Raw genomic sequence first — 22,846 nt, forward strand, 5'->3', positions numbered from 1 at the left:
AAGCTATAAGAATGTCATCGATATATGCGTGACAAAAGTTTAGTCCTCTAAGTGCTGTGTCGATTAGACGCTGAAATGTTTGTGCAGCATTGCATAATCCGAATGGCATTACTTTAAATTCGTATAATCCGAACGGAGTTATTATTGCTGTTTTTGATTGGTCCTCTGCGGCCATTGAAACTGGATGAAATGCTCTCTTTAAGTCGAGCTTAGTAAATATTTTGCATCCTTGGAGCATGTATGAAAAATCATGTATGTGGGGTAACGGATATCGATCCGGAACCGTGATTGCATTTAGTTTTCTATAATCACCGCATAATCTCCATCCTCCTTCCTGTTTTGGAACTAGATGGATGGGTGAAGCCCAGTTGCTGGATGAAGGTTGATAGATTCCTTCTTTCATCATTTCTTCAATTGCCTGTTTGGCTGCTTTGTATTTAAATGGCGGGAGGCGGCGTGTTTTCTCCGCTATCGGGGCTCCTTTAACGGTTATATGATGTTGGACTTGATGTATTCCTTCTTTTTTTGGTGTTGGTTTCGTCACGTCGACGAATTCCCTGAGGATTTTATATGATTTAGATTTCACATCTAAGGTGAAAATAGTAGGTTCTTTGGTATTGACGGCTTGTCCCTGTGAGTATAGGGTTGTAGTTCCGTCTAATAACCTTTGGTTTGCTAGGTCTACTAATAGTTTATAATATTGGAGAAAATCAGCTCCTAAAATGGCTTTTGAGACATCTGCTACTAGGAATGTCCATGAAAATTCCCTGTGCAGGCCTAGATCTACTGAAATGGACCTCTCGCCGTAAGTGTTAATTGGAGTGCCATTGGCTGCATAAAGTTTAAAAGGCGAGGGTAGTAGTTTTGATTTGCTTAGGTTTTTTGGGAGGACGGATACATCTGCCCCTGTATCAACCAGGTATTTTGCACCCGTTTTCCTGTCGGTAATAATCAGACGCTTTTTATTTGGCATTCCGCCCTCACACGTCTGGCGGTGAGGTCGGGTCGTTAGTTTTCCGACTCCCTTCGAGGAGGCGGGTTAACCCATGAACAAGGTTTATTGCATTTGTAGAACTTGTCTCCGAATTTATAATGGTAGTAACATAGACCATTTTGTGAAGTATTGGTTCTATGATTATTATTTTGTTGAGGGTTGTGCCATTTTCCTTGGCGGTCGCTTCGACTGCGACTTCTGGAACGCTGAAACTGTTGTGTTAAAGATTCTACAGCTTTAGTTAATTCAATTATTTTGAAATCTATTTCGGAGACGTGTGGCTCTGTAGTTTGCGAAGTACTCGCAGTTTCGTTTATAACTGGCTTTATCATTTCGTCCATTTTGTCGGCCAAGTTTGCTAATTTGTTGAGGTCTGTCACCTCGGAGATTGCTAAAATGGATCTAGAATGTTCTGGTAACTGTTCGAGAAACAATGTTTTTAGGACTGAATCGCCACATTGTCCTCCGGATAAGTTTTTTAGTTTTTGTAAATAGACCGATGGCTTTTCGTTACCTATGGATTGTCCTCGGAGAAGCTTCCGAAGTTTTGTTTCACTTGTTTCGTCTAATGACTGTATTATGCGTTCCTTTAATGCTTCATATTTATTCTTTTCTGGTGGGAATTCTATAATATCCGACACCAGAGGTAATATGGACGTGTCCAGATGTAAAATGGCATACCTGAACTTAACGTCGTCCGCTGTAACAGCATAAATATCGAATGCTGCTTCTATTTGTACGAACCATAATTTTGGGCTCTCCTTCCAAAATGGCGGCAATTTTAGCTTCAGCGTGGAAGGTGTTTCGGGCATTTTCTCCTTATTTTGGAACCTAGCTTGGGCTTCCTGTTGAATATCTTCTTCGTCGCCTTCAATTATGGGGTTATCCTCATTGTCTTTGTTTCCGTCGATCGACGTATTAGGCGTATCTGACGAACGAGTCGTCTTCTTTTTTCTCATCCTTTTTGGATGATCACGTCGGGGTCACCAGTTATGGCGCGTTCGGCCACATGCGTGTTAGCACTATTTTTACCCGACTCACTCGTCTATCATTTATTCCGTTAATGATGAATAAAACACTATGGACGTTATCACAATACTTATTATTAAACCCATTTGGCGTACATAAACTTTCTTTTATTACAGCTTTGATAGAGCACACATTTTTGGCGGTAATTCCGTCGTTAGACTTTTTACTTTTTTTACTACTTATATATCTACACGGCGGACTAAGGTGTATTTGCACGTTGTCCTATCGGAGCGCCGCTTGCGGCGTTTGCCTGAACCGTGTATGCGGTACCGTTGTCCTAGGTGCTGACGCCACAGCACTCACTATGGCGGTGTCATCTAACAGTCGCCGCTGGCGGCTCACGCACTCACGATGGTCGGAACCTCTTGTTCGCTTCGTCGCATAATGCCGTCGTAAGAATGAATATCGGCTTAAAGATTCTACGAGGCGCAAGCGGAGGAGGATCCCACAATGAGAATCCAGCTTGAAGATATATACTATTTCACTCTAGAATCCATCTTAATTCATTGCTTTTACGAATATAACTGACAACCGTTCCAATTCGAAGCAGTAATTATCCATCTAGGTTTCCGACTGATAACACGATCGATGCTCTGACTTGCTCTGTCTCGAATAGACTTGACTCGTTTCAATTCGTTGGATTCGGTGGTGCTTTGTAGTGGTTCGTGTGGATTTCGCTCCTTGATAGATGTTAAATATGCGGTTGCTGTTGGTTTGCATTCAAGGTGCGTGCTATGCGTGACAGAAACGAGTAGTAATGACGTTTGGCATCACTGATTTCCTTATTTTCCTAGATGCGCATTGCGAGGGCAACAGGTAAATCAGTCATGACTATTTTCTTTCAAGACAGCACAAATTTTTATAGCAAGGTTTTTTCTATCACGATAAATGTCTTTATTGCAGTAAAACCTGGTGGAAATTAAAGGGAAGATAGCTGTACTTAGATTGAATTTAAATGTATTGACGAACTACAAGGTATCGAAGATCATGACGGAGAGCCTTGTAATGGAGTGGCTCGCCGATTGTGCAGATCTGTCGCCTTCTGAGCTTCACACATTTGCCAGTACACTGTCTGAAGACAATGAGATAGTCAGAGCACTCTATGTACTCTTAGAAGAGCGGAGCAAGTATAGTCAGGTACACTTCGATTTTAAAGCTCTAATAATGATTATTTGTATCAATTAACCAGTTAACTGTATCGACCTATTTGAAACGTGTGTTTTCCTGATGAGTATACTCGTCAAACACAGCTAACTGGTTAATATCTTCGATGAGTAGAGTATCTAAAAAATGAAACTGATAAATCATTATTATAGTTATATAATAAATAGAAAGCAAATTCTATTCTGTTAGTTATAATATTCTATTTTATTTTCAGCTAATTGATACTGTTTGCAATCAGTTATTTAGCTTTTATCGGTCACGAGAGTTGGAACTGCAGAGATTTACTCTGCAATTTCTGCCAACACTAATATATATTTATTTAAATGCTATTGCTCATGGTGATATCAAGGTAAGTAAAAAAAACATGTATAGAAGAGGTAATGGTTCTCTTATTTAATATCATTCTGATAGTAGACCTCCTTTTATTCAGACTTAATGACATCTATTTCGTCATTTATCATTATTAGATACAATAACAGTGTGAGTCATTAAATGGTATATATTGTGTTATGCAATATTCTCAGTGTGCAATTTGCACGACAGAAGCTGATATGAGTGATTGCTTGAGGCATCAATTTACTAATTGTAGAGAGTTTGCATATCCGTGCTTCCAAGTACATGTTTCAATGAGGATGTCTTATACCTTGATTAAAGAAATTGCCATACGAATGAGGGTCATAACAAAACTTGAGTGCTATCATGTTTTAAATTAATTATTTGGACCAAAGTTATAATTTTTTTTTTTTAGTTAAAACTAATTAATGATTTCAATATGATATCTGTCAGCAGAACTGTCGCACGGTGGAAACGCTTCTCATAGGATTATATAATTTGGAAGTTGTGGACAAATCCGGACAACCAAAGGTAGTTTCTTTCAGACTACCGTCTCTTGCTATGTCATCGGTTTATCACGAGGTTAGTTTATAATAACATGCACAAGAAAAAAAAGAATATAAAATACTCATGAGAAATGTTACTATGATATGTTATACAGCCAATGAGTTTGGCGCCAGCGTCATTAACAGAGAGCGCAGTTCGACGTTTCGAAGAATGCAATTCAAAACTTGTCTGCTGGGGGCCTGTACAACAGGTGGAAATTCTTAATGCTCAGAACCGATTAAAAGTTATGACTGGACTACTCTTTATTTACAATCAACAACTTGGTTTCATACCAAAGTCTGCCCTGGAGCAATTATGCAGAGTTGCAACAAAGTTAGTTTAATGCTATACAAATTTTAAAACACCTTGCAATTAATTTTAATTATTTTTTTAAAATCTTCAATATTTTCCAAGTTCAAAATGCATGTAAATACCATCTGCATGCATAATTACACATTGTTAAGTAATTGCCTAGTTTTGTCGTAGACTCGTCACTCAAGGATTCATGAAACCAGGTCATCATCAACGATCATCTTATGGCAGTGAGTCTAGCTTTGTACCTAGACTTCTACCTCGTATACCTGTATCGAGTCAATTTCTTCTAGAGTTTCTTCACGCGGTATACTTTGCAATGTAAGTACTCCATTATATAACATTACAGTTTTTGTAGAAATATTAGGCATGTAATACAATTGATTTTTTATATATAATTATTTTTATGTTACACTTATAAATTTATTTGATAGAATACATATGATATTAAAAAATTGTAAGTGAACTGCAGGTTAAGAAAACAAATTCAAGTAGTAATAAAGCATGAGTACAAGCTCAAATGTAAATTTGTTCTACGTAAGTATAAATTTAATAAAGGGAGGACCAAGTGCTGTCAAAACTCAGTGTAAGTTTGCCATATTTTATAACAAATAAACAACAATCAGAATCATTATTGTTTGGTAGGTACAATGACTGTTGGTACATAGCGGGACAAGCTGTGGAGGACGTTCATAACCGAGCTTGCTATGAAGGATACCCAGATGTGATGTTAGTGACAAATGCGATACGTAATTCCAGTAGTTCTGGTCCATCAGGTAACTATACATGTATTGTTAAATAAACACGGTACTTTTATCTTTATTATATGGTGTTAGTTAAAAAGTATGAAAATATATTTATTGGCCAAACTGATTTTTTAGGAATATATCTTATAATTTTAATGTTTTCATAGGAATAACAGGTGACAGTTCAATGGGAGTAGGTGTCGCATTATCACCTGCTACTGGTGGGGCACCAGTGTCCAAATCCATGATTACCAATGCATCATTCAGGACCAAAAAGTTACCAGGTAAATTAATAAGCGCAAGGCATTTACATTCTGTGTATGTAATAACATTTTAGTATAGTGGAACGTTGAATGGTAGAACCTTTATGAATTATACACATTGATCATTTTATTTATAATGGTATCTTTCTAAACACCTGTATTCTTTTTTTGGGAAAAGTGTGCATTGATACATACACATACATATATGTTCAAATGTAGATTGATCAGGTCTGTTAGTTTACAATTTGAAATTTCAGAACTAGTGTCAACCAGTGTCAGATTCAAATAAGTCAGGATATTTCGAAATATAAATTTTGACATGTAAACAAACAGACCTCTTACTGGCATGATTAATATTAGGAATATCTATTAATTAAAAGATATTCTTTAGAATGTATGTGTCCCAATTGTTCCTTTAATTACATGTAATTTAGTTTTGCATCTACAGATTTTATTAACAGGTGTTGAAAGCGTTTTAAGCAGGGGCCTTATAGAAGACAAAAAATTGTTCCTTTTTTTTATAAATAATATAGAAAGCAAGAGTTACAAAATATCTCCAAAATCTGATATTCATTATTCAAAGAAATGTTCCATATTAGGCTGAACAAGCACTTTAAAAGTGACTGTGGACTGAATTAAATTCAGATTCTACAGCACTTTGTTAAGCTTAAGCAGCTATTCTCCTTTTTCGCAATACTTCTAACTTTCCGTCCAAAATCTTTTTTAAGTGTATTGAACTTATTAAACCAAACAATTGTTACTAACCTACGTCGAAACATTCAAGTACAGCGCCATTACAATTGCACTACAGTTGTTGGGCCACGAGAGGTTAGGTTGATCTCAGGCTTAACAGGGCTCGATGAAAGGCGAATTTAGAGGATATTATCCACATCCGTGCATATGTGTCATTAGACGACCTAGACGAAGCACTGTTTGACTCGGTGGAGACACCAAGAAGTGCCCATCAGCAGGAACATGAGTCCGAGAACCAGACGACAAGTACGACAGCTGTCAAACAGCGAGGCTGGAGAAGCTGGAAGCCATCGCTTAGGGGAACCGTGGACGAGGAGGAAGCCGCCAGGTCGTCTCCCTCTTCCAAGGAGAGTTCGCGACGAGAGAGCACCACTAGCATTCAGGGTTCTCCGATGAGGTCCTCGCCAAAGAGAAGCAGGGATCAGTCAAAGAAAACCTCCACCGATTGCTCTGGGAATATTCTAGAAGAAGTACGTCGAAGACCTCGCAGAGGCTCTAAAGAAGGCAACGAGTCGATGGAAGAAAACAGGTCCAGTGCAGGGGCTCGGTTGTACAGACTCCTGGAAGAGCGTGCTCTCGGAGAAGCTATCATAGAACCTTCGGATGATCCTTACATTCCAGCTGGTAGACAGACCGGTCATCGTGCTTCTTCTACAATGACCGCTGATACCTGGTACTCATGATCACTTGACACGACTACATGGCAACATGGAGTCATGTTCACAGAATCATTGCTCCATATTGCCTCAAGAATCTGTTATGTGCTTGCAAATAGAGAGGTCGCTTATAAACACTGATTCTTCTTCACCATTTTTCAACGGATCACTGGCACAATGAAGGTGGGCTTTATGTTTCACGTGTTCGTCGGGTAGCATGAATGGCTCATATGCACAGAATTGTTGCTCTGAAATCACCTCCAGAATGTGTTCGGTATTTAATCGCGAGACTTAACGTTATTTATGAAAACTGATTCTCTCTCTTGGTCATGTTCCAATGTTTTATTATAAGATATCTTGTGTTTGTACGTATGCTGCTGGAAGTCAACCTTCACAGATGCGAGATTTAGATTCAGCTAATTCGGACTCGTGTAAAATTACGAATGTCATGGCTTCGTTTCAGATACACCGCCACGAGTAAAGCACACGCGAATACTGCGTTGTAACTTGAAGAGTGCATGTCTATAGAATGAACGCACGTGGATGTACCTGTCTCTTAGAGGGTCATCGAAATTAATCAAGTATTTGAATACCTAACAAGCTAGCACGCATCTGCTCGTTCTATAAGTATTATTAGACAGACGAGTACACACCACTCAAATCGCTTCGATCACAGTTGAATTTTAAACGATTCTTTGTGATACGTGCACCTTCGTCACACTATTGCGTCTTAAAATATGTACTATAACCGTTAATCGTATCAGTGATAGCGTTAAGAATTTTGACGAGAACTTCTTGATACTGTGCAAAGAGACGTTTTAACATAAGTGATATTGTTTGAACAATCACATCAGTAATTTACTTGACGACGGTGATTTTGTTGAGGTTTCTTTTTTCCGATCTAAGACTTGAATTCTTAACTTTGTTTAATGGTCAGGGGAATTGTAGTAACTTTTAGGGGCGGATGTAGGCAATGTAAAAAAAAAAAGAAATATTCTATTTCCAGATTACTTTCAGTTTAGAACCGTGATCTGGTCAAACAGTTAATTTACAAATTAGTAGAAGTACTTTCGACTCATATACGCTCTTTTTTTTTTTCTGTACAGATGACATTCCGATCCAAGTGGTGAAGGATGATGCAGATGCTGGAGATGGCAAGGGTAATCTAGTGTCCATAACTGAGGAATATGAGACTGAGGAAACAACCAGGATGGGATCAACCCGCCAATCCAAAGATCAGAAATCAGAAAAGTCCAGTTCCAAAATGGGAAGCTTCCCTGGCCTCGGGAAAAAACCAAAAGAAAAGGAGACCAAATCAACCAAAAATGGTTACGTGAGTACGGGTGACAAAGAGAAGAAAATGACCTCGCAAACGTCGTCAAAGGAGAATATCAAGGGCAGCAAGTCGGTGCTTAATGGTGAGCCTCAAGAAATCGATGGCAGTGGGAATGGATTAGCCATTAGGAAGAAAACTATCAACGAGGGCAATACTAGCTCCTCAGAAGCAAATGTGCCCCTTATGGAAGTTGAAAGATTGGCCTTGACATCAGATGTCATTGATAATATTGGCATGGATCAAAGTATCAATATGCGATCACACGGTGAGTCAGAACCTATGACGTCATCGGTGCAGGTTAGCTCGGTTTGATTTAGTATTGCTTGACAGAATGGAGCTGAGAAAATAGTAAGATTTAATAAAAAAAAAAATGAAGAACCGTTAATTCTTCGATCAAATCTGGGTTAGAGCAAAACGGTAATAACACAATTATATCTTACCGTAAATATATCAATGAGGAGCTGCTAAATCCCAAGTACCTGAACTTCAGGTTCATTGTGGGACTTGCTGTAACTAGTATTTACAAATATTAAGGATAATAGCCCTCAAACATGTTGATAGTAATGGTACCACTGAGTAAACAGAGGAAACTTAGCTGATATCGAAGGAAGATGAAGAGAATGTTGCACTGAAACATGGTTCAAGAATATAAGCAGAAGGTAGATACTTTCTAGAAGAGTCTGGGAATTAGTAAACAAATATATTAACAATCAGAAATAACAACGTTAAGAAGTTAACACTGGACCCATGGAATCCAATATAGCACTTCTAGAAACTAGTAGGATAATTCCGACATTAAATGTCATTAATAATGGATAATATTAAAGAAAATGTTATACGAGCATGCGAGAGTGAATCTCTCGTGACTTTGATACAGGATTTGGTTTCTTGTCTCTTTGTGACATAAAAGATCAAGCAAATGATGTCTCGTCAGAGATTAAGCAGGATCATTGAAATCGTCATTCGCCTTAAGGATTAGAAAATTCCTTTTCAAAAGGATTATACGTTTGAAACAACTACATGTATTAGTGATAACTTTTAAGGCTGGTTTCAAGTTCAAATAACACTTTTAAGGAATTGTACGAATTTAAAGATATAATTTCTCTGGCAATATGCATTGCGATTTGGAATTAAGTTAATCAGTTCTTGTACCAATTACTCAAACAATGTGAAGATATACGTCGATGAGAAATTGTTAAAAAATACTTAAGTGCTAGAAATATTTTCGATTGTGAAATAACTATGAAGCAGCACAGTATTTGTATAAGAAACATTTATCAGAAAGCGTCCAATAATTGAAAGTACCTACTTTTCATTATTATGGAAAACTTTTTGAAATAATACATGTAAATTTCTCTGAAGAATTTTTCTTTATATCTTTAGTGTTGCCATTAACAATTTCTCATCGTACAAACGATTTGAAGCTTTCAATCTAGACTTCTGTTTACCTTCTGTCAAACAAAAATCACAAAAGTGCAACAGAAGCACTACATCAATCACTGTATTTAACTTGACCAATTCAAATGTTCTTGAGACGCAGAGTAAATTCGTCAGTTTTAAACTGCTCGAATTGTCGAGATTTGACTTCTCTGCAAAATCACTGCCATCCGATGTAGTTTAGACAACTTTGAGACAACTGTTTTTCGCAAACACGAGTACTCAATGACTTTTACATTTCAAAAACAAACCACTGAAACATTACAGCTTACAATAACAATGAATCACTTGATTCGGTCAGAGATTGAAGTGCATTTCTTAAACGCTACTCGGCTGGAAACTAATGAATGATACAAGGAAATCACAGTGATGGATACTGGTAATTTTCTCGTTAAAGTAATGGATTATTTAACAGTACTTTCTGTGTGGACAACAATATCAATGAGAAAAATAGTATAAATTTAGAGAATACAGGAATATGTACATACATATATATTATAATAATAGTTCTGAACCTATCGAAAGCAATCCGATACTTATTCTCCAGAATGTCATATGATGTTAAATGACAAATAAGTATATCCATATGTGTGAGTACCTATACTAAAGAATGTAGACGTTTGAAGGTGATTTTTGGAAAACTACTAATAGTTGAGTAATCTAGATCATACTACTGAATAACGGCAAGTAACTGTGTACATTGAAATTATCCCCATACTCGAGACTCACGCGATCTTAGAGTTTTACGTTTAAATCAATAGAAAAATATCAACGATTAATGTTAAATAGATTAGTTTATAAGTTAACTTTTATATGTTTCTTTTTTCATTTTTATGGACTAATTGATTTTAGAGACCAGGTGCTCGTATACCCTTTACTACTATTAGAATAATCCATATACACCTTTACATGAATGTTGTACATTCTCTCCCTTAATTATAAATATCGATTGCCAATGGATGTTAATTGTTCAAATTGTCAATATGTATATAAAATGGAACAACAATGAAAATGAAGTGAATAATCGTTAGTAGTGTCTACGTTGTGTGCCGGCGATAATTATTTATTATATCTTTTATACTTTACAGTTTAATCAATTCTTTTATCTTTCTCAAAACCTAGAATGTTAATAACGCCGATAGTCTTTGAATGATCTCAAATAAGAGTTTTACTGATGTTAATTTTTGAATGATCTTTTATTATTTATAGTTTAGATTGGTGGCGCTTTTTATAATTAATTATAATTTATCTTACTTTTAATATATACAAATATTTAATTGGGAAAATTAATAAAACAAATATTTGAAAGCTCAGCATAAGTTAAGTAAACAAATAATAAATAGATCATTTTCCTTACCACAATCACTCACTTCAATCTCATTGATAATTTGTTTGCTATGAATAATTTGAAAGTAACAGTTCCCAAAATTAAATTAGTCACTGGATTGCTAACGCTTTACAAGTTTGATTTATATTCTATTCCAACAATGAATACCAATCGCAATTTTTAAAACGACCCATACAGTACCTTTTCATCTATTTATTTATAATTAAAAAATAAATAATGTGCAATAAGATCGTAAAGGTAATGGCTGCACTTTGTGTTTATTATTAAATTAATGCGTATTACAAGAATAGTATTAGTTAAATAAAGTTACACTGAACAAAGTTATCCTTTAAAGGTACGTAACAGGTTCTAATTTATAATTTTGAAGCCACAGTCATTCCATTATTTCCATTTAATCATTTTACTCGATTATACATTCATTAAGTCATTGTAACATATTTCATCATTAATGTAAAAACGTAAAAAATATATAGAGTATTAAATATTCTTGTTAAGGTTAATTGCTTTTCATTAAATTCTCCAATATCTCATTATGGAATATATTCTATATTATTTTTACATTTCTGTTTAATCGATTTGTGATAAAAAACACAATGACACTACATTTTCTATAGTTCTGCAATTTGCTAAGATCAAATGTTCCATCAATGATATAAAGTTGACAATTTCAACAAAAGTTGTGTTGCTGGAATTATGAAACGGACTACTCAATAATATGTATACATAATGTTATTAAAAATATATATATATTGTAAAGAGAATGTAAAAAACTACTGTTAACACAACATTAAGCAATAAATTATTCTAAAACAACTGTTGCCCAATTGTGGGAAATTCACTGAAATTGCCTGTGAAAAAGAAAAACAAACTACATGGGAAACAGAAGCCATGACCTATATTTATGATTTCTCCACTGGCAAGACATTATCATGTACCCTTACCCAATTTTTTGTTATGCAGAATATTAGTTGATGCCTCATTACATTTTCTTTAGAGTAATTTCTTATGGTGGTACAAGCTCTTTCTTGTGAAATCAGTTTGGAAATTGTGACCATGGGGCTTCAGTTTTTTGCTCCTACAAAAACCAAAAAGAAATTTTTTTTCTGCAAACGAACATAAAATTGAAATGCCAAGTGACCACTTACCAGCCTGATTTCCTCATTGTAAGCTTCTTGGCACATTTTTAAAAAGCGAGAAATATCGCATGTAATATTTTTTATGGTTTCACATATTTCAACTTTTTCTTTGTGCATCTTATGCAGATGAGCACGGGTTTCCTCCAGTGATAGTGTAGCTGATTTCTTCTCACTATGAGAAAACGTGTTTATTAATTCGTAATACAGGCGAAGAATTTCTGCAGATGAAATCAATACTTATACATACTTTGAGCGGTGTAGGTACATTTTATGCAAAGGAGATAATTTTTCCTTGCATTGTGCATTCAGTTTATCTTTTTTATCAGTATAGTCCTGGCACTCACGTTTTCGCAATGAATTAGTATGGTCCAATTTTTGATTTGTAGATATTAATTCTTCTGTCAATATGTTTGTTTCTTTCAATGTTTTCTGTACTTCTCTGGGTAGTGAATAAAAAATTTAATTTCCACTCAAGAAATATTCAATACATACATGTTAAGTTATATTGGAAACCTACATCCAGTTCTGTCGAATTGCCTTTAATTCTCCTAACTTCTCATATTCCTGTTGAATAATGTTATGTCTCTTTTCTAACTCTGTGATCTGTTGCTTTTTATGTCCAATGGTCTCAAACATAGATGTTCTCGACTCTTCCATGCATTTCTGTTCCTGCTTTAAATCTTCCAGTCGAGCTTGGTATTCTTCAGGTGAAACTATAATCTTTGCCTGGTATTCTTCAACCTTTTTTTTACCCTAAACAAAAGGCAAAGTATATGTTACCATTGCAGGGCACTTAATGTAACTATAAAAGTGTAAGAAAAATTCGTACCAACCTGTCTAGCTTTCTCTGTCAAAGACTCGAGCACTTCTTTGGTTTTTAGTCTGCTCTGTTCTTTTATCTTCTGTAATTCTTCTATTTCATTGTTTTTATCAGTGTTTACTTTAAATTGTTGACGTATCTTTTCAATTAATTTCTGACGCTAAGTGTAAAACAAACAACTCAATTGTATAACAAACATAAACTAGAAACATATTTATCAGAAAAACTCAATAATATAAACCTTTTCCTTCTTTTTCAGTAGTTCTTGAATTTCATGTTCCTTTTGCATGATTTTTTCATAATTTTGTTCTTCATTTTTCATAAAATCACTGTACATCTTATAGGTATTAAATGGCTTTTTCATTTCATCTTCTATTTCAATCACTTTTTTATTCTTGTACAGGATAAAGTTTGAAAGAAACTTTGCCTGTCTACGTGCTCTTTTTGGTCCTTAAAGTGAAAATAATGTAAAAATGAAAATGAACGAATTAATGTATTTACATATAATAAGTATACTTTTAATACCTGGGCTTGTAATATCGGTGAGGCAGAAATCTGTTATAAATATCTTCTGACATATCTCATTCATTGATACATACAAGTTCACAAAACTGATTATTTGATAATATGATGAATCTGGATTGACTGAAGCTTCGAATTGTTTTATTGTAGGCTATAAGATTATTTGACGTTCGGTTAACTCTCCTTTAAACCTTAGATTTGCTTCAATACTTCAAAATATTACCTTTAATATCGTATTGGCATCATATCCATGTTTCAAAAGAAATGCAATAAATAAGTTATGTATAAATTCAGCAGTAGGATTCCTCACATCAGTGATTGTTGCAGGAAGTCCTGCATCCAGAAGAAGCCCGAGAATTTTTTCGATATCCCCGTCCATGTTGAAGGAATAACTTGAATAGAACCTGAAAAATTGGTTTTTGAATTATTCTACTTTCATATCGATAAAAAAACAAATACTTTTCTTTCACATACCGTAAGCAATTAAAATGTATGACTTCGAGTATTATTTACGGGTGAAATATCAGATGTTCAGCACACTTATTTATGATGAATCCGATAAATAATTGTCATAACTCTAAGACATTAATCGTTGTTAATTACATTCAATTGCACCGTTTGGCGCTTTTAACGGTGACATGAAGCAAAATTTAAAAAGGCTGAAAGCCGATATTTCATTACCGCAACAGCGACGAGCAACGGAGTGCGAATGAGATTTTGATTGGCTTCAAAGAACGTACTGCGGAAGTTCCTCTATTCCGTTGTTTCTCCGCATCCAATCAGGATCTCTCATTCGCATGGACGTAAGAATATATGACGGGCCCAAAGTCCTATCTTAGACCAGGGGGGGGAAGCCGGTTGGAAAGGGAGAGGTAAGATAGCCATATTGTTGTGCTCATTTTTCAGCCTCCTGATTGGTAGGTCATCTGCTTCATATTTTCTATTTGCTCTAATTTATTACCTTTTGCCACTCCTGAACATAATTTTTAACCTTCTTTATGCTACAAGTGGCATATTGACTATGTTTCCATCGTCCTTCAAAATCCGCGATTTATCGGATCCGGATCCAGTAAATTGCATGTTTGCATAGTAATAATAAATACACAAATTTGATCCTGAGCGTCTCGATCGACCCTTAAATTCGGATTTATTGGATCCGGATTCAATAAATCTCGGATTTCGGCACGATGGAGACGTAGTCGTTGTACTTAATTCACAGTTTATTTGTTCACAGCCCACACCGTTCTTTAGTCGCTATTAAAGTGACGACTAAATCTCAGCTAATCAGAGGAAGCTAAGATTTTGGCACAACAATATGGCTTCCAATTGTTCCTAAGTGTTCCCCCCTTACTTACTCAACATTCCCCTTCTGGCTTGGGCTCTGTTCATATGTTCTTACATCTATGAGCGTCAGTTTACTATCACTCGGTTCTACAGCTTGAATTAACAGAAGTTTAACTGATTTACACGCGGTTTATGCTTGCTCCAAAACCACTTTAATTCCGGTTAAGTCGAGTTGTGGAACTGGGCACAAGTGCGCGGACTTTATAAAACCGGTGTAAGGCAGAATGTGTAAATATACTCAGAGATCATTTCTGATATACTCAACGTTTTATACCTAACAGAGATCTCTGTGCCTAACGAGTTTAAACAAATTTAAACGATTAGTGTGAAGCTAGTGGTGGCAACCGTTGCAACCGTTGCAACCGTCAATCTGAGCAAACTGAGTGAATGTTGTATTACTGTATTTTGATTAAAGCGAATTTGTTTCTTTGTCGGTCTTACCCATAAAGGATTCTGAGAACTAGGATTTTGCATTGAAAGCCTATTTAAATTATAGACAATATCAAAACCTTTTATTAATTAAAACGTAAGTAAAATCTCGTTTTTAAAGATCTTGTATAACCCCTAGAACTTCTAGATTGTTCATTGCTTAGTATTTCAAACCTAACATCTTGTCAGCTTATTTATATTAAAAATACTTATTTAGTAGTATGTCTGTTATTTGAATAACATTTAATTGGTTTAGCTGTTCTAGATACACTGATCATAAAATTGAAATAAAAGCTGATAAAATGAAAAATGTAGTGTGGATTGACTGCTGCTATATATTTAAATAAGAATTATGCTGTAATGTTATCTGTTGAATGTTGAAATATTATTTCAGATCATTATGTGATATTATCTATTATACTATACTCAAGAAGAACTCCCATGCCTGGACGAAGACGAGCTACTTTACCCCCAATCGCGGTGATAGACCTAACTGAAGAATCGCCGCAGAGGATAGTACATGAGCAAAACACAAGAAACCAGCGAACACGCAGAGGCAGACATCATCAGCAAACAACTGAGTATTTATCTGCAAATCGATAGTAAAATATTCGAACCTTTCTTATATTTCAAATTTAAAGACAATAGCTACAAAAGTTTGTTAAAATCTTTATGAAACTTTGTTTAATTTTTTATTATTTCTTTTCACATGCTGAATGTAAGACAGTCCTTTAAAAGAAATACAATATAATCATAAAGGAATATACAAATGGCTATTAGAATTACATTAATGTATTCATGTATAAGGTCGACAATTGTTTCAGATTGTGCTAATTACATTTTTTATTTCTAGCCATTTGACGTCAGATTGGTCTATAACTGATGTGGATGATTCAAGAGAGACCATGGTATATCGAGACACAATAAATTTAACAGAAAATGAGACTACTGCGGTGACTGTACCATTCAATCCAGAGTTAGAGCCGATACCACTCTTGGATGATTCAACAACAGGATTGCCAACTCCATTGACGTGTGCTATATGTTTTAACGCACTGATGCCATCACGGGAGCCTACAGCCACTCGCTGCGGCCATGTCTTCTGTGGTGGTTGTTTAAAAGCTGCTATGGAGAACAGAAAGAAGTGTCCGAAGTGCAATTCCTCGATCACTGTGAAAACATGTATTCGACTATACTTTTGAAGAATTTTATTCCACATTTAAATGATTTCCCATTAATCATATAGTAAATATCTATAACTGTCTTTTGTCAAACTGAACCGAAGCAATATAACTGAATGTATTACGAATTGAGAATGAAACAAAATAATTTAATTATTATCCAATTCTGCAGTACATGCTACAATGATTTATATTCGTTTAATTTGGCTGTATTAATTAATAATATTTTTCAAATGGTTTCAAACATGTTTGATAGCTTTAATCAAAAATTTACCACCTTGTGCTTTAGTAAAGACAGTTATAAAGATTAAACAACAAATATCACATTTTATACAAAGTTTTTTTTATTGTACTCCACAATTATTACAAATTTAAGTACCTATGATTTCTTATAGTTTTTGCATTTTTTTGTCAAGCAGTAAGCAAGAGCTGCAGTCCTGAGTTGCATACAGTCAAATAATCCACATACCACTTATTTTGCTTTCATTTTTTTTATAATTTCACATAATGTAAATTCACATTTTACAATAGTTAATGTACAGATTGAATGTCCTACTGAAAACATGATACAGAACTGACTGGAAATGCAAGTTTATAAAAGTTCAAATAAAATGTAATTTCTTAAATTAGAACTGCCTTTTTTTTAATCAAAATGATAATTTCTTACATTTTCTGTTGTAACATTTATCAGTGAATATTTCATTTTCAGAGTGCATGTTGAATATTGAGAAGCTCACATGAAGAGTAAGAAACAATACTATTATTTCTTCCTGACAATGATACAAAAAAGTAAAATAAAAACATAGTAATTTTTTCGTTTGATTATTAATCCTTTGCAGTTGTATGTCTGCTTTCAACCATAAACTTTTTTAAGCTAAATACAAATATACAGGGTTAAATCTGCCAATTATTATTGTCATCATTTAAAATACGTTTAAATTGTTTAGGTGACATGGATTAATCATTCTTGTCTGAAATAATGCATACTATTCAATTTTATGACGGTTGTAACTAAAAGTATAAATTAAATACATGACCTTTAAGTTGAGGCTTGCCCAAACTATGTATATTCATGTTTTGAACTTCAGTGTATAGTTTTTGTTTGACCTTACCTTACGTTTGTCCAGTGTTTGGTTTAAATATCTTATCGATTCTAAGTGAAATTAGTCGACCAGTCTATAGTATTATGAAGTCGCAGGAAACTCTGTCGGTTATTTTATGATTTATGTATAAAAGTTTGTCAAGTCAAAACTGTAAAGTCTGTTTGCAAACTTGATGTGTAAAATAAAGCTGGATTAATTCCCTTTTTACATTCTGAAAACGTTCTGTAATACTTTATTCGGATATTAATTTCTTGTATGGATTAAAGAAAATTAAATTTAGCAAAGATATTTACGAGTGATCTAGAAAATGTTTAAGTCTCAGGAGTCAATGAGTTATGCGGTGGGTGGTGCAGCAATGGGCGTCACAGGTAGCAAAAGGCACTTTAGTTTGTATTTAACTTGACAATGTAATGCAAAGTGCAAAAATAATTTACATTGATTTCAACTTCACTTACTATACACTTTTAATTTATATTAATGTTAATTTCAGTCGGTATAATGGTTGGAAAATACCTTTCGTCATCGACATCAGTAAAACCAACAAATGTTCAGATGCAGTACCTTCAAAATCCAATGCACTTGCAGGGGCATTGTCATCTTCATTGTTGTCGGTCAAAAAGTATGCCGAGACATGGGTTTCACGAACAATATGAGAACGGAAACATTTACCACTCATCTTCATCCAAAACGTATACACCGGAGAAATTCATCAGGTAGTGCAACTAATTGTCACTAATTATTTCATTTTCTTTCTCTTATATATTAAGTTAAACAATGCAATTTGACAGTGATAGACAGTCTCGGAAGCATTATAATATATTGGATAAGGATAAGAATGGATTGCATCGATCATCTAGTGCAAACACAATATTCAACAGCAGCAATGCAATAGAAGAAAGTGGAAGAACATCATCACAAAATGGAGGTCGGTGTAATAAAATATGTCACCGATTTGTCCCACCAGAGACAGAATGTACTAAATTGTCATCAATAGTATCTTTGGAGAAAGAAACAAAAGAAAACAGTTGCATAAATGCATATAATTCAAATAAAAAGGATACGAACCGTTTAGAGAAATTTGTGAAAGACACAGAGAAGAATCATTTGAATAAACAGCAGATAAATAATTCCAACGTAACAAATATTTACGACACAAGCAAAGATAAGAGTAATCAATCAATGAAATCGTCAAAGGAAGCAGAGATTAATAGTAAACAAGAAACCTCAATAGAAGCTCAAAAATATACAAGTTCAAACAAAAGACATATTGTTTTTCCAAATAAAAATAAAAATAAGGAATCAGACCTTTCTGAGAAAAGTTTGTCACGCTCTGATGTAGGCATTAATACTGATAGAGAACAGGCCTCATCTGGAATTGTAAGTGATAAAACAAAAAATCTGGATAAATGCAAAAGACTTCACTCAGCTCCGACAAACAGTTTCTCAACTATTCAGAATTTAAAAGATAACAAGACTTGTACTTTTATTAAATCTAGTCGAATAATAAGTTCATCTAACAAAAATTCTTCTGCTGTAGACTTGGAGGATGATATGTCTATTAGATCTTTTTCACCAGCTAGTTCATCGACAAAGAGAGAAAAAAAAAGTGTTCCTTTGATTCATTCAGATAGTATAATTAACAATAAACCAAAGGGTAGAATTTGTACAGCAGAAAATTCAGAAAGAAATTTAACGGAAGGAAAAACATGTACAAAGTCCTCCAGTCGGTCATCTGGAGCTAATAAAAAGTGCAGTACATATTCAGGAGAAAGGTCTAAGCGACAAACCAAAAATAACAGTGACTGCGAAAGCTCTTCTATGTTATTTCATTCTGATGGTCTGTTTCCTTTTTGTGATGGAACGGAAGACTCAAAAATTATTACCGATACAGGGAACTTGGCTACCATGAATACAACAACGTTTGACTTCCCTATTGAGTTTACTGAAATAGAAGATGAATTTCTTTTACAATAATAACTATTATAATTTAGTTTGATAAGTACTGTTAGGCTACACATTTAGTTTGCTCAAAATAAAGTAATAACTTCCTCTGTTTCCTATAAACTAGTAATTTTTATTTCTTGATATCAATTTCATAATGTATTGGAAATTACGTTTTATTTAATAAACCGCATTATACGCAACAGCTACAACTTTGTATGAAACCCTAATTAATATATTTTTACTGATGTTTTAGCGGTATGTTGTTTGGAACTTTAATAATACTTCCAAATAAAGTTAGCAATATTGGTAATGATTACAATAATTTATGATTTCCTTGAGAGAAAATGTACGTTTTGAAATATCAAATTTGGCATCATAATAGGAATGACCTTGTACACTTTCAGAGTCTATGAGTTGTATGGTTTCAAAATAAAAGATGGGATCAACCGGACTGTTGAAATTATAGAGAACTTTAATATATCAACAATACATAAAAGTGTTAAATAAATAATTATACTCTACGATAGATTTAACTGTCCATCTAAATTAGTTTTCAATTTCAAAACGTACGAAAAGTGCTATATCCTGTTATAGTTCATTACATAATTTGAATGTTTCACAAGTTCTAACAAATTCTACAACTTATTTTTTTTTCCGTAGAAAAATGCAGGCCATTTCTTCTATTGCTCCAGCAATTGCTCCGATCATTGCACCTCTGGCTGGTAATATGTAAAAATATTTAATATACGTTGCAAAAACGTATATTTGTTATCTGGGAAATGTTTACTCATTGATATTACAAATAATGTTTTAGTTAAGATCATTGATAGATATCTTGAAGGTCAACGTAGTCCTCTACCGCAAATTATTCAAGTTCCAGTGTCATCACCATGTAACTGTCGCTGCGTAAGTTCAGGTACTGAATGATCTTCTTTAATAAAATAAAATTAATATGAATGTATAAATTGATTAATTTAAACAAATATTTACAGTGAAAAGTCGTAACAATGTTTGTGAAACATGTAATTTAAGTTTGACATCAACACGCAGTACAGATAATTCCAGACTTTCAGTAAATAAAACTTATCGTTCGTCTTCAACCAGTGAATGCTATGGTAATTATTAACGCCTCATAATTTAGGTTAAAATACTATGCTAAAAAGAATGTTTTAGCATTATTTAATTGTCATTATTATTGTTAAAATAGAAAAGGAAGGATCAACAAGAGACAATTCTCATTCAATCAGAAGATTAAGCGATAGCGTTTGTACATCAGTTCCAGGTATGTATAAAAGAGTGGGAAAGTTAAAAGAATCTAAACATTAGTTTATGGAATAATTGTGATCATATTCTCCGTAGACAATATTCATCGACAAAACAGATGCAAGTGTTCTTGTAGTACCTGTAACTTAATTTTGAAATCTACAAGTAATATTGATGACACAAAATACTCAGTGAATAGATCTCATTCTTCTTCGAGCAATGAATTTTATGGTAACTATATCTCAAGTTAATTCTTTTTATCTTTTATTGTATGTTTACTCGATGGATTTTGTAACCTAATCAAAATGATCATGATTATTATTTAACCAGAAAAGCAGAGTCTAAGGAAAATGAATTCTCACAAAAGTCAAAAACTCCACAGTAACGTTCATACTTCAGGGACAGGTATGCATTTGAAGTAACTATTTAGATGTAATCTTTTTTAACGAACAAATGTACTTCTTTACAGACCACATTTTATCACAGCAGAACACTTTAGTCATGTTACAAAAACATTTAGAGCAAGCTGGTGTTTGCTCTCCGTCAAGTGAGAAAATCTTATCAAAGCACGGATAATTTGTCAATTAAGAATGGTACTTAATTTCTTTTCTCATTTCTACAGGTAAAAATATAAATTCTTCAAATATCAAGGATATGAATACTAAGTGTGATGGAAAACCAAAACGGGCAAACATTTCCCCTAATTTAAAAAAGTCTCCAGGTGTTGCTTGGTCTTCTGCAAAATTGAAGCGAAATGATCAATTAATAAATTCGAGCGACTTTGAAGTTACCAAAGTCAAGCACAATAGTGCGGGAAAAAAGTTAATTATAGCAGAAAAACAATCAGCAGCTAGTTGCAGCGAGCGACATAAAAAATCATCAAATTGTCACTGCAAACGTTCCAGTTGCTGCTGAAATGAATAGTTTTATCTTAAGAAATATAACTTATATAAACGCTTTAAAAAAATGTAAACGATATATAAAATTACGTAAATTGTATTTGATATGTATTTGAAAATCGAAGATTATACAAGATTATACGCCTAGACCCGCAGCCAATTAGTGCTAACATATCACTTATTTAAAAAGCATTTTTCATTTTACTTCATTATTTTTATTTGCTACAATTTGTCTGAATTATTTGTTGGCGAAATATCGCAATGCATGTATTTATTTAAGATAGTTGTTTAAAATAAAAATACACGTATGTATGTACGTGAGCCGCCAACGGCGACTGCTAGATGGTACCGCCATCGCGAGTGCGCGAGCTCCTATCAGAAATTCGTTGCGTCGCCCTTGGTGGCAAAAAACGGTGAAAACTAACGTACGAAACCAGAGGGCAGTACAGGATACGAACGCACGATCCTGCACGTGAGCAATCTCCCAACTCATCTCTGATGTACATACTTAGCATGGACATGCTCCATAATATTCGGCAGATTCAGACGTTATTTACTAATTTAAAAACTTCCGTTTCGTCAATTCGAATAAGCCACTTTTGTTTAAGGGTATTCTACTAAACTGGCTGAAATTGTGCAAATGACTTGTGAGCACCTAAGAAATATCCCGACACTTTCAACATTTTTTCGAAAATCTAAATTATGAAAGATTCGGGATACATCTTAGGTGCTCATGAGTCACTTGCTACAATTTCAGCTTGTTTGGAGGAATACCTTTAAAAAAAAGGGTGTCTTATTTGAATTAACTAGTTTTAGGGGTGTTTCATTTCACCATAATCGAGATATGAACTTAATTTCACGGCAGGTAGGATTAAATTCCTGTGTTCACAATTAAATATCTTTGCCATAGTTCTTTGCATTTCGAGTGAAATAAATGGAAATCCTCAAATTTGTTGGGAACGTTGGACTTGTCGGGTGATGAAGAGCATGTCCACACTAAACATAGAATAGTTGAAGAGAAGGACCGCTAGATGTCACTAACCTCCGATAGCTGCAAAACATGGGGCATAGATATTCTTTGTTACTTTCTGCATCAGATTTTGTAACATTTTCATTTTCTATTCGTCCAAGTTCTGTTCTTAATTTGCAAATTAGCGATATTCTAGTAAAACATTCGGCACAGATCATCGCTTCTCCGACGAGGGATCGTTGAATCTCACTGCTCGAGTTCCTATCTTTAATTATACGTAATACAGAAACGTTTGCAATTTAACTTTAATTGACGTTT

The 22,846-nt window shown here is 34.3% G+C and overlaps 5 protein-coding genes across 12 annotated transcripts; 3 read left to right on the top strand and 2 right to left on the bottom strand.

Moving 5' to 3' along the window:
* Positions 1–312: 312 nt before the first annotated feature.
* LOC105695411 lies at positions 313–1,953 on the bottom strand (the record flags this gene model as incomplete). Its single annotated transcript, XM_012416949.1, has 2 exons — positions 1,045–1,953; positions 313–631 (listed from the first exon to the last, which is right to left on the bottom strand). Coding segments are annotated over exons 1-2 (1,228 nt in total), but the record flags the coding sequence as incomplete, so codon positions are not given.
* Positions 1,949–11,727, top strand: LOC105695745 (hyccin). Of its 5 annotated transcripts, none has more exons than XM_023435014.1 (10): positions 1,949–2,839; positions 2,927–3,160; positions 3,402–3,536; positions 3,977–4,102; positions 4,182–4,399; positions 4,553–4,699; positions 5,024–5,154; positions 5,292–5,408; positions 6,300–6,813; positions 7,903–7,999. In XM_023435014.1, coding segments are annotated over exons 2-10 (1,539 nt in total). In that variant the 5' UTR covers positions 1,949–2,839; positions 2,927–3,010; the 3' UTR covers positions 7,904–7,999. The 5 variants fall into 5 exon arrangements, with proteins under 5 accessions (XP_023290782.1, XP_023290781.1, XP_012273041.1 ...); XM_023435013.1 differs by having other exon boundaries at positions 1,950–2,839; positions 3,974–4,102; XM_012417618.2 differs by lacking the exon at positions 6,300–6,813 and having other exon boundaries at positions 1,991–2,748; positions 2,818–2,839; positions 3,974–4,102; positions 7,903–11,727.
* On the bottom strand, positions 11,629–14,093 carry LOC105695746 (probable kinetochore protein nuf2). Of its 2 annotated transcripts, XR_001103662.2 has the most exons (10): positions 13,870–14,093; positions 13,619–13,799; positions 13,399–13,546; positions 13,115–13,323; positions 12,887–13,033; positions 12,571–12,806; positions 12,301–12,492; positions 12,063–12,225; positions 11,859–11,992; positions 11,629–11,765 (listed from the first exon to the last, which is right to left on the bottom strand). XR_001103662.2 is itself a non-coding variant. In XM_012417620.2 (9 exons), the coding sequence occupies exons 2-9, from the start codon at positions 13,772–13,774 to the stop codon at positions 11,951–11,953; spliced, it is 1,293 nt and encodes a 430-aa protein (XP_012273043.1). In that variant the 5' UTR covers positions 13,775–13,799; positions 13,870–14,093; the 3' UTR covers positions 11,629–11,950. The 2 variants fall into 2 exon arrangements, 1 of the variants encoding a protein (XP_012273043.1); XM_012417620.2 differs by having other exon boundaries at positions 11,629–11,992.
* Positions 14,094–16,388: 2,295 nt separating this feature from the next.
* Positions 16,389–19,600, top strand: LOC105695845. Of its 3 annotated transcripts, none has more exons than XM_012417825.2 (3): positions 16,389–17,830; positions 17,943–18,165; positions 18,241–19,600. In XM_012417825.2, the coding sequence occupies exons 1-3, from the start codon at positions 17,788–17,790 to the stop codon at positions 19,424–19,426; spliced, it is 1,452 nt and encodes a 483-aa protein (XP_012273248.1). In that variant the 5' UTR covers positions 16,389–17,787; the 3' UTR covers positions 19,427–19,600. The 3 variants fall into 3 exon arrangements, with proteins under 3 accessions (XP_012273248.1, XP_012273246.1, XP_012273247.1); XM_012417823.2 differs by having other exon boundaries at positions 16,389–17,820; XM_012417824.2 differs by having other exon boundaries at positions 16,389–17,820; positions 18,247–19,600.
* A 190-nt stretch (positions 19,601–19,790) lies between these two features.
* Positions 19,791–21,705, top strand: LOC105695476. Its single transcript, XM_012417024.1, has 9 exons — positions 19,791–19,962; positions 20,057–20,118; positions 20,211–20,312; positions 20,389–20,511; positions 20,604–20,678; positions 20,756–20,890; positions 20,990–21,064; positions 21,129–21,206; positions 21,282–21,705. The coding sequence occupies exons 2-9, from the start codon at positions 20,061–20,063 to the stop codon at positions 21,572–21,574; spliced, it is 939 nt and encodes a 312-aa protein (XP_012272447.1). The 5' UTR covers positions 19,791–19,962; positions 20,057–20,060; the 3' UTR covers positions 21,575–21,705.
* The last annotated feature ends 1,141 nt before the right edge of the window (positions 21,706–22,846 follow it).

This window comes from Orussus abietinus, unplaced genomic scaffold (genome assembly GCF_000612105.2).
Source record: "Orussus abietinus isolate OABI.00-Male unplaced genomic scaffold, Oabi_2.0 scaffold33, whole genome shotgun sequence".
Lineage (NCBI taxonomy): Eukaryota > Metazoa > Arthropoda > Insecta > Hymenoptera > Orussidae > Orussus > Orussus abietinus.

Bases quoted from the DNA above. Each gene is read 5' to 3' on its own strand.
- LOC105695476 (XM_012417024.1), top strand. From the start codon at position 20,061: ATGCAGGCCATTTCTTCTATTGCTCCAGCAATTGCTCCGATCATTGCA. The intron at 20,891-20,989 runs GTAACTATATCT...TTATTTAACCAG, and splicing joins TTCGAGCAATGAATTTTATG to AAAAGCAGAGTCTAAGGAAA. The intron at 21,065-21,128 runs GTATGCATTTGA...ACTTCTTTACAG, and splicing joins CGTTCATACTTCAGGGACAG to ACCACATTTTATCACAGCAG.
- LOC105695745 (XM_012417618.2), top strand. From the start codon at position 3,011: ATGACGGAGAGCCTTGTAATGGAGTGGCTCGCCGATTGTGCAGATCTG. The intron at 4,700-5,023 runs GTAAGTACTCCA...ATTGTTTGGTAG, and splicing joins CACGCGGTATACTTTGCAAT to GTACAATGACTGTTGGTACA. The intron at 5,409-7,902 runs GTAAATTAATAA...TTTTCTGTACAG, and splicing joins CAGGACCAAAAAGTTACCAG to ATGACATTCCGATCCAAGTG.
- LOC105695845 (XM_012417823.2), top strand. From the start codon at position 17,760: ATGTTTAAGTCTCAGGAGTCAATGAGTTATGCGGTGGGTGGTGCAGCA. The intron at 17,821-17,942 runs GTAGCAAAAGGC...TGTTAATTTCAG, and splicing joins TGCAGCAATGGGCGTCACAG to TCGGTATAATGGTTGGAAAA. The intron at 18,166-18,240 runs GTAGTGCAACTA...GCAATTTGACAG, and splicing joins ACACCGGAGAAATTCATCAG to TGATAGACAGTCTCGGAAGC.
- LOC105695746 (XM_012417620.2), bottom strand. From the start codon at position 13,774: ATGGACGGGGATATCGAAAAAATTCTCGGGCTTCTTCTGGATGCAGGA. The intron at 13,547-13,618 runs GTAATATTTTGA...ATAATCTTATAG, and splicing joins ATGCCAATACGATATTAAAG to CCTACAATAAAACAATTCGA. The intron at 11,993-12,062 runs GTAAGTGGTCAC...TGGTTTTTGTAG, and splicing joins ACAATGAGGAAATCAGGCTG to GAGCAAAAAACTGAAGCCCC.